General features: G+C 38.9%; 2 protein-coding genes across 2 annotated transcripts; one reads left to right on the plus strand and one right to left on the minus strand.

Annotated features, from left to right (window-relative positions):
* LOC112008840 (uncharacterized) lies at positions 1-2223 on the plus strand. Its single transcript, XM_024041193.2, has 2 exons — positions 1-401; positions 1945-2223. Exons 1-2 carry the CDS (start codon positions 33-35, stop codon positions 2125-2127), a joined length of 552 nt encoding a protein of 183 aa, XP_023896961.1. The 5' UTR covers positions 1-32; the 3' UTR covers positions 2128-2223.
* Positions 2224-5249: 3026 nt separating this feature from the next.
* Positions 5250-5808, minus strand: LOC112008827 (uncharacterized). The gene has a single exon (XM_024041175.2). The coding sequence runs from the start codon at positions 5600-5602 to the stop codon at positions 5402-5404; it is 201 nt and encodes a 66-aa protein (XP_023896943.1). The 5' UTR covers positions 5603-5808; the 3' UTR covers positions 5250-5401.
* Positions 5809-10578: the final 4770 nt, after the last annotated feature.

The following is a 10578-nucleotide window of genomic DNA, read 5'->3' on the forward strand; positions in this document are numbered from 1 at the left end:
AGCCCAATAGCTGAGCTGAGCTGAACCTGATCATGGCATCTCTGGCCTCGCCATTTCGTTTCACTCTCTCCATCAAGTCCAAATCCAATTCAAGCTTTCCTTTCTCAAGCTCTGGGATTGGATTTAGGGCTCCGAGTCGAATCGGCTTTAACTCAATGAGTCAACCCGCCGGGACCGAGTCAGGGCCTTCCCAGGACGACGAAAGCGTGAAGGCGGAGAAGGACAACTCAGACGTGCTGGTTCAGTACGTGGTGCTCCGTCGAGACCTGATCGACACGTGGCCGCTCGGGAGCGTGGTGACACAGGGATGCCATGCCTCCGTGTCTGCCATTTGGTCCCACAAAGACGATCCTCACACACTACAATATTGTAGTCCCCAAAATATCGATTCTATGCATAAGGTGAATCCTCGTCCTCCTTCTATTTCTGTATATTGAGCAAAGATAGAATTTTAGACATAACTCGTATCATTTTAGAATTGTTGTTGGCATAGAGTTTGAGAGAGAAAAAGAGAGCACACAACGGATCTAGTGTCAATTTGGTAACAATTTATCTAACTTTTTCGTGAAAACTTTTTACTGAGTCAAAAGTTATAGGTTATTTCCGTAAAAGACGCAAATAGTAAAAAAAAAAGAAAAAGAAAGAAAAAAGCTAGATTATATAATTGCAACTCAAATAGACACTTAACGCAATTTGACGTGACAACCTACTTTTGCGCAGAAAGCACTTGGTATTTACATCTTTATTACGATGAAGATGTTTGTTATAATGACAAATTTTAGGGTATGCGTGTATTAAATTAAACTTTAGTCTAACATTAGACTAACCTTAGGATTACTTTTCTTGCATTACAAGTAAGGTTGTTATAAATTGGATTAAGATTATGTTGCTTGCATTACAAGTAGGTTATAGTACAGTGAACCTGGAGTAGGATAATGGACTTGGGAGTTGAGGCTTTGACTAGGAATGAGTCTTAGCGTGCATTTGGATTGCGTTTTGAAGAAAACATTTTGCGTTTTGTTGAAAATTTGGTAGGTCTCATGTTACTATTTCAACTAACTTTTACCTTTATCTACAATACTTGCAGTAATAAGTTTTTAATTTCAGCAAAATAAGCGGTATCTAAACGCACTCTTAATTTCTCTATCAGTTTGGTGGTTGATTTGGGTAGTAATAATATTTATGTTTGGATGACTTAGACTAGGATCGAGTCTTGTTGGTTAGGAGTTTGAAAAGAAACATTTTGCAGGCTTTAGTCTTTGCCTTTTGAGTGGATTGGTGACTTGTTTACTGGTGTTGCGAATTAAGGAAAAAAATGGAAAGTCACACTGTGGTTGTGAAAGAAAATAACAATTTCAATGAAATATGCAATTTTAGATGGTGATTCTCTCATATCTTGCATGTTTATGTATAAAACTACTGCCGTATCTTTATTTCCACGGTGTCAGACACTTATTTAAAAGGGTTTCGTGTTCATGTTTTTCATTGTACTAATAAACATACCTTCCAATTTTTACTGCTAGAATGTGTTCCATATCATTGACATAAAGTTAGTATCAATTGGACCCATGTCCTGATCAATGCTCATCTCAATATCTGCTCTAATACGGTGTTGGTATCAATGTTATGTCATGGAATGTAAGGGTTGCAAACCATAACCAAGACCTGCAATTTATTGAAATTTTCCTATCCACCAGATAATTGCCTTCAATAAACCTACTTGTAAATCACAGTTGCTGTGATTTTTTCTTAGTTATACTGGCTAAGTTGGTTCATCTGTTAAATGCTAAAAGTGATTAGAAATGATGCCTTCAATAAACCTACTTGTAATTCACTGTTGCAGTGATATTTCTTACTTTTACTTTCTAAGTTGGTCAATCTGTTAAATGGTAAAAGTGATTAGAAATGACAGTGTTTGGAATGTTTTCTTTATGGAATATGTAGGTTACTCTTGAGGTGAAGGGTGAGCCTCAAATCTTGAATTTGTCAGAAAAACTCACAGCTGGTGGCATCACTCATAAACTGTGGGTAGAACAACCTGAAAACATTCCAACTTGCCTTGCTACGAAGCCCTACCCCAAATCTATAGTATCGTCATTTTTCAAGAAGTTGAAACTATGTAAGTGATGTAACAGTTAATTTCAAATTTATTTTGGTTGGTTAGGACATAGGAGTCCCTTGAATTTTTAATTGAGTTGATGAGATATGAGTTTGAATTTCTAATACCTTAACCTTTTATTTTTTTATTTTTTTATTTTTTAAATGTGAATCACTAATACCTTATCCTTAATATTGAAGAGTTGGTGTTAGAATTGAAGCAAATCTTGCAGTCTGATTAACAGCCTCCTTGCTATGTATTGGGTAGATTAATACACTTTTAGGGTTCCCTAAACCCTAAAGCACACTGATACCTGCCCTAGGACATTACTTAGAGTACTGCAAAAGAAATACAAGCAGCTTAGCCAAAGAAAAGAACACACGCCTCGTTGAATGGCACCTCTTTTAAGAGAGGCGGAGTGTGAGTAGTTGAGTTCAAAACCCACTGGGTGTGTGCGAACTTGCCAATAATAATAATACTAAAGGCTCTCACAAGTCACAACTGAAAAGCTAACCATCCATGGAGGATCCTGGACTTTGTCCTGCTTTGTGTTATTTGCACTAGAGGGAAATTTAGTCGGTATTTGTCTAGTTCTCCCCAGTTGAAGGGAATCAGTCTTTTTGCTCATTGTCTTTGGTTGGCAAAACTTATCGTCATGCCTCCCTTCACTCTCTTCTTGCAATAAATTTTCTCCAACAGTCTGTTTGCTTGTAGAAGTCTCCAATATTATCCAATTGACTTGCCTCTTCACAATCAGTCGGAATAGATGTAGAAAGAATCTCAAACATATTGATATGCTGTGTCTTCAAGATCCCTCCTCTAATTACTTAGAACACCCTCCTTAGGAGGTTGTTGAGCATCCACCCCCCTTTTCTCTCCTGTAGATAACGCTTGGAATATTCTGCTGCTTGTAGCCCTCAACTCATATACATCAGTCATCTCATTTTTTGTTTTTCGGTGGTGAATAATTCAATAGTTGGGGGAGGAGATGCTACCCTTCCTTTCCTACTAGACACCATCTCCCAGTCATGGTCACCATTTTCTGCCTGTTCTAAGTTCTTTTTTCCTCCATTCTCTATGAGGTTACACAATCTTATCATTCATAGCCATTGGACAGTAGGACAAATTGTGTAAAAAATTTCATTGCCATTTTGGTGGCCTCCAAGGAAGTTCTAAGAAAACTTCAACAATTATATGATGAGGCGGAAATCCTGATTTTAGGCAAGTAGAATCAGTTGTTCCTGCAAAGTAAGTTAATTTGGTCTATAGAAAGATAAAATGATACCAAGTAACATAAACATTTGAGAAGGGAATGCTATTGAATTTAATAATGTAAAAGCTCTTATAAAAGCTGTATATTGTGTTCAGCCAATAAGATCTAGCTTAAATGATAACGAGGTCTTCTTGTAAGATTAAGGTGGAGGATGTGGTCATGGGTTCAAGACCCATTGAATGCTTGTGTAATTATCATTGTATATTATTATTTATATATATAAAAAATTCTAATCAATAAAGCTTAACATATACTACCTAGTACCTAAAGAAGTACCTACTCAAGCAAACAAGTTTCATTTGTCTTATAACAACTTTAGTCCACTCTTTAATTTTCCTTAAACTAACCTTGTTTAAGCATTACACATTGAATCCCATGAAACTCTTTTAGGAAGGATGAGAAGCCTTGTCCAGAACAATAAACTGATTTATCTCACGAATTAAAGAGAGAGACCATTTTTTTCTTTTCTGTTTTTAATAGTACGTATATATTTTATGAACGCTGGGGGCCCAAACTAAGGACTCACACAGGGTCTGCTAGAGAAGTGTTAGCTGTAAAATTGTGCAAATTCTGAATAGAGAGCTTTATCATATATTAGATATATGCCAAGTAATTTGGATTTAGATCTTGGATAATCGAGACCAAGAAAGCAGAACGTGTTAGCTACCTATTGACCAAGGTGCTCAGAAGTGGGTCGGAGTGGGGATTGGATCAAACGAAAGTAATCGCAATCCTATTGATAGTCCCTTTGATAGTTTGAATAACCAATGAAATAAGGGGTAATTCATTCAAAAATGGAACAACAGAAACCAAGTGTGGGGATTTGTTTGCAACTACTGTGTGGGGATTATGGAACAACAGAAGCCAAGTGAGACATGGGGGACAAAATCGGGCTGGTACAAAGTTAACTAACACTGATGGAGCTACGTTTGAAGATATCAAGTGCTGTAGAGTTGGGGTGGTCATCAGAAACGAAAGGGGCGAAATAATGGGGGCACTGAGTAAGAAGTTTGAGCTGCCTTTGGGTGGGTTGGAAGCTGAGGCAAAGGCAGTTGAGGAAGGTGTGATGCTCACATGGGACCTCGGACTAAAAGACATCATTATTGAAAGTGATGCACAGTTGGTGACTAACTCCCTGGAGAAACAGTGTGTGATGCCGAGCTCTATAAGGAAAGTGGTCGAAGGAATCTTGGAGGGTTTGAGAAAGTTCAATGCATGGGATGTCAACCATACCCGTAGGAGTGGCAACAAGGCTGCTCATATCTTGGCTAGGCAAGCCAAATTTCTGAATGTGTGTAATATTTAGGTAGAGGATACTCTGCCAAGTATAGCAGATCAAGTTCAAATCGATGTAGTCCAATGTAACTTTATTTCTAGTTAATGAAAGTATTTGAAAGGGCTGTTTATAAAAAAAAAAAAAAAAAATCTCTCGAGAAATGCTTGCAGTTTCCAAAGACATCCTTGCTTAAAATTACGGTTTAATAATGCTCATAAAATTAAAAAAAAAAAATAAAGGTTTAATAATCTAAAATTGGCTGCAAAGGTTCCCAATGCACTTCCATAGCCTAGTTCACCAGTAGCTCATATCTTTAGGCCTTGACCAGGCAGCTGGATACAGGGTCAATCAACTTGGTCCCTACCAAAAGCCTCAACTACCCAAGACCAATTCCCAAATTTTCGACAATCGACATGTGCTTCATGTATCTTGGGCTTTCATTCCTGAGTCTACCTAATAAAAATTAAGAACTAAACAAACTTTTGAATACTCTTCTATACCACTTTTTGAGTAAAGATTGTATTCCAAAATTTCAAAGATAAAAATTTACGTTGAACCCACGTATGTGTCATTTCTGAACCAATATTTCAACTCGCGTAGCCTATAGGAACAATTAATAAACTCACACTTTTATTTATATATAAAAAAATAAATAAAATTCAGTCACTCTTTTTTTACATCTCGATCATTAATTAAAAAGAAGAAGAAGAAGAAGAAGAAGTTAGAAGACTATAGTATTTTTTTCTTCTGTATGTTACTTAACCACCAAACGTCTGGCACAGACGGTGCAGGAATACTTGCGCTTGGTATTGAAATAGAGAGGTAGAAAACAGAGCCTCCACTGTGACTCAACATCCATGGCTTGTATCATTCCTCCACAGTACGGACACGCCCCTGGTGCTGCTTGTCTCGCCACAACCCTCTCATCTTTATCGCACACAAACACCAGACACATCTTCTTCAAATTGAGACTTGTTTGATTGCTGTTTGGAGTTGATGTTGGTGTTGTAGATATATAGAGAGAGAGAGCGAGAGAGAGAGACAGATGCGATTGAATAAAGTTATGGGTTTTGGAGTCTAGAAGAATTTAGCTGGGTCTGGGGACTACTCTGTCTCTGGGTTCCTGGAAAGTTCAATTAGTTGCATATGAACCGCGTTTCTAGAACTTTCTAAAGTTCTAAGTTCTAGCCTACCCCAAATTCACACATTTTTATTTTTATTTTTTATCTTTGAAGAATTCTTAGTAGTCATACTGGGCCTGGCGGGCTGGTGAGGGTAACACGCTTTACATGAGTTTTTTTTTTTTTTTGAATGAGCCCCGTTAGCGTATTTGCATTGTCCATTTTTAAAAGGGGAATGATACCTAAGTAATATTTTTATAATAAATTATAAGTGATAAATTTTTATTGGTTTTAATTTGAATCTACAATTTAATTATTTTTTTGTCCGCCAATAACAATTAATAATAACCCATTACTTAGAATTTGTAATGGATATAGCATTTTTTTTTTAAATTTAATATCATTTTTATGATATAAAAAGTAGTAAAAAAAATCAGTTTTTTTTTTTTTTTTTGTTTTTTGTTTAATTAAAGTTTCTAAATGAATGCATTTATGACATCTTTTAACTTGTTATTTTTTAATTGATAAGTTACATGTGTATTCTCAGTAGAACGCATTGTTTCAGACTTTCAGCCAAACAATGAAGGATGCATTGTTTTTCCCAAAAACATCTCTCTCAACAAATTTTTTACTCTTCCGTCCTACTTTTTTTGTTCTGTTTGAAAAGTCAAACTTTTTAAGGGAACATCACTTATTGTCTTGTCTATCTTTTAAAAATGTATAAGTTTCAAAACTACCATTACAAAAATTTATCAAAAAATTGAATTAGTAAATTAATAGGAGTATAATAGGAACATTAGTAAATTAATGATTTTTATTTTTAGAAACAGGACAATATTTTGGGACATTTCAAAATGGAATAGAGAACAAAAAAGCGGGATGGAGGGAGTATCTTTCTCAAAAAAAAAAAAAAAAAAAAAAAAAAATTTTGATTGTTAAAAACAAAAGGAGCTTTAAAAGTCACTATTAACCATTTTCCTTAGGACTGTTGACAATAAATAAACTGATCTATCACAGGAGTTTAGGATAATTAAATTGTCCAATTTTTTTTTTTTTTGGTAGTACATTTATTTTAGAGAAATGTTAACCAATGCTCTTAGGCATTGGGCATTGGTTTGAATTTTTTTTAAGAAATATTTTATTGGAGAATAATAAAATAATAAATGTGTTGACAACTTTCTATATTTCTCATAAAAGTAGTGTCAAAACTTTCCTATTATAGTTTATTAACATTATCCTAAAAACATATGTTAACATGATCCTAAAAGTTGGCGAATTGAAATCATTAGCCTATTTGAAGTTTAATTGGGTCTTTTTTTTTTTTTTCTCCTCTCCGTAGGAGCGCTCATTCTCACTGTGGGTGAGCCTTTCTTCCACTACTTCGGTGAGCGTGGTGGATATGGATCTTGATTTCCTTGATAAGCTTAGTAAGATATCACTCACTGAGGATGAGGAACTGGATATTACTGTGGGGGTTAACCATCGTAAAGAAATCCTTGAGGAATGCTCCCTTAGCATGCTCGAATGATTTATGAATGATAAATCGATTAATCTCAGGGCGGCAAAGAACATGCTGTGCTCAGTGTGGCGATTGGGGAACGATCTTAAGATTGTGGAGGTGGATGAAGGGCTACTTCAATTCAAGTTTTCTTTGGAATCCCAATTGAAGTGGGTTGTTGATAACGGACCTTGGTGTTTTGATAAGAGATGTGGGTTGTTGATAACGGACCTTGGTGTTTTGATAATCATCTCTTAGTACTTTGGTGATGGGAGAAAGGATTATCAGCACTAAATGTCTCTTTCCCTAGTATACAACTAATTGGTTCAGGTTTGGGGTTTGCTCTTCAACCTAATGAACGACGAGGTGGGGAGGGAGATTGGAAGCGGGCTGGGTGAGGTCTTGGACGTAGATGTTAAGGCCATAAACTCTAAACGAGCATGCTTTCTTCAAGTTAGGATTGATGATGATGCTGAAATCGTCAGTCAAGATGTTCGTCCAGATAAAGATCGTTCATTGCTGGTATCAGCCCTGGGATACAACAAAAGAGAAAGAATCACCGGTGGGGTGCTGCCCACAACGCCTTCGATGATAAAATTAGAGAAGCTTAGCAAGCGGAGTAAAGTAGAGAAAACTAAAATGAGAGTAGAGTTGTATGATTTTTCTTACCCCCTCTGGATCTTGTTTATGGGTATATATAGGTTATTTCAGTGTCCTTCTAGCCGTTGGCTCTGTCATTATAGGAGCATTATTGCTTGAGTCCGTAACGCTTGTGCCAGGTGTTAAGTTGACCGGCGCACCTGCAACGGTATTGGTGTTTATTGCAGCTAGTCGTAATGGTCGTCCTTGGTTGGGTTGATCAGGCGGCCCCCTTCGTACTGTGATGGTAATGAGATCGTCCTTATACATCGTTCTTCTTGGATGGACGATCTTACTCATTTCTTGGACCTATCAGCTGCCCCCCCATTCCAAGGTCGTCCGTAACCTTGGACGGTCTTGGGAATACAAAACGATTTTTTTTTTGGCGCTTGGGAATGTGTTCTCCGCATTAACTGCCTTGTGGCGGCATGGCACACTCTGTGGCCACGTGTCAAGCTTTGACCAGTGGGGAGGCATCGTTTCCGGCGAATGTCTTTTTGGTTTCTCGTGATTTCCAAGGTAAACTTTAACCTCTGCTTTTCTAACTCCTTCATTTTTATCTCTATTTGGCTTCTTCTGGTCTTTTTTCTTTCTGTCTCTTCTGTGTCTTCTGCCGCTGCTGCTTTGCTTTTCTGATTTCAGATTTTCTTCCCTTTCTTTTTAAGGTGCGTATCCCTTCTTCTTTGCTTCTTTCCTTTTGCTATCTATATATTTTTGTTTACTTTCCTTTTTCGAAATGCACATGTCCCTTCTTAATGGTAGATTATACTGATTTTGAGAGTATTTCTCCTTCTATTACCTTTTTCTTTGCTCGCTTGGGGGGACTTTAGAACTTTCCAGTGACCGGTAGCCACAATCCGGTGATTTTGTGGTAGGGGGGTGTGGCTTAGATTTAGTTTTGAGAGACTTGTACCCATTGTTACAGCAGTCGCTTTCTTGGTTCAAATCCACCCGCGAGGTTTTTAGGAGGGAAAGAATGGGTTCTGTTGTAAGATCCACTGGTTCTGAGGGGGGTTCGTCCTCTGGTGCGGCCGCGGATGGGGCTGTGATGGACACAACTACCTCCGTGCCTCCTCCCTCGTCAATACCCTCCACTTCCGTTGTTGTCCCTCGTACCTTCCATGCCCTCAAGGAAAAGTGTCACTTGGGCGTAGATGTTTTCAGTAAATTTAGGGATAGGTTTCAATTCCCTGTAGAAACCAGGGTTCGTCTTCCCAAGAAGGGGGAAAGAGCTTGCACCTTTGCCCATGGTGAGGTTTGCTTTTATGAGGCGGCCTTCCTGTGCGGTCTGAGATTTCCCGTCCACCCGTTTATCATGGAGCTCCTAGACCACCTACAGATTGCTCCTGGGCAACTCATGCCCAATTCCTGGAGAATTGTCATAAGCTGCATGGTGATCTGGACGATCATAGCAGATGGAGAAATGATAACCGTGAACGAGCTTACCTATCTCTATCGTTTGAAAGAGTCTAGGGAATTTGGGTATTTCGAACTTGTTCCTTGGGATAGGAGATCCCGTCTAATAGTTGACCTCCCTTCGTCCTTCCGTTACTGGAAGTCAAGATACTTCTTCGTGTCTGGAGACGGTTGGGAGACTTTGTCAGATGATTTTTGGGGGAATGTTCCCAGGTTGCTGCGACGGTGGGAGACCCCTCGTCTTGGTGCGTTCGTCTTTTATGCTCACCTTCTTCCCTCCTCATGGATGTTTTCTTTGTTCGTCCTTACAACCTTGAATGGTTTCCTTCTTGTGCAGTGAAAGAACGTCCTGATTTGAAGAGCCAATTTAGGGAGAGAGTCCAGGAGGCAATTAGATACGTAAAGACGATCGACGACTTCGACGAGCTCGTTGATCCACGTACTTTATCCCGTCACTGCTTGGGGCCTGAGCCTTCGATCTACGTCCTTCAAGCGATTGATCGAGAGCAACGAAAACGTAAGTGATTCTGATGCACAGGATCGTCCTCTTTTTCTTTATTATTCTAACTCTTTCTCATTTGTTGTTGCAGAGATGACGAGTAAATTTAACAAGGATATGTACGCGAAGATCAAGGGGAAGAAGAACGAACCCCTTTCGAGTATTGGACAAAAGACTCTGAAGTTTACTGACAGAGAAAGAGAGAAAGCGAAAGAAAGAGAGAGAGAGACAACGGAGAGGGGCTCGTCTACCCCTACTCTGGACGAGGCAAGGACAGCTTCCCCAGCCATTTCCCTTGAAGAGGTCCCTGCTCCGAAGAGGCAAAAGACAGGCAAAAAGGGGAAGGAGAAGGTTGGCTCCTCTGTTTGGGAGGATGCTGACACCGTCGTTGCCCGGGCAAACGAGTTCTTTACTCCTGAGGAGAAAAGGGAAATTTCGCTCGTGCCTTCTCATCAGATGGTGAACCAGCATGTGCACAAGCTCGTGCAGGTATCTTTTAGGCTGTCTTCGTCATTCTCCAAGATATATACATATGTATTTTTTTTTTTTTTTTAACTTAAGTTTTTATCCACAGGTACTGGGGGAGACCATGCACCTTACCTCGCAATTTTTGGCGAGCGAGGAGAAGGCCGTCATGGCTGCTTCAAAAGTGGAGGTTTTGGAGGCCGAGGCTTCAGGTTTGCGAAAAGATCTGATCGCTGCGATGGACGCTCACAATACCTCCATGGAGCAGGTCAAAGTCCTGACCGAGCAGCTGG

The sequence above is a fragment of the Quercus suber genome, unplaced genomic scaffold, assembly GCF_002906115.3.
Source record: "Quercus suber isolate HL8 unplaced genomic scaffold, Cork oak 2.0 scaffold_13, whole genome shotgun sequence".
NCBI lineage: Eukaryota > Viridiplantae > Streptophyta > Magnoliopsida > Fagales > Fagaceae > Quercus > Quercus suber.

What these genes read in the sequence shown, in the direction of transcription:
- LOC112008840 (XM_024041193.2), top strand. Translation starts at nt 33, where the DNA reads ATGGCATCTCTGGCCTCGCCATTTCGTTTCACTCTCTCCATCAAGTCC. An exon ending in ATATCGATTCTATGCATAAG is followed by an intron (nt 402 to 1,944) that starts GTGAATCCTCGT and finishes TGGAATATGTAG; the next exon opens with GTTACTCTTGAGGTGAAGGG.
- LOC112008827 (XM_024041175.2), bottom strand. Translation starts at nt 5,602, where the DNA reads ATGTGTCTGGTGTTTGTGTGCGATAAAGATGAGAGGGTTGTGGCGAGA.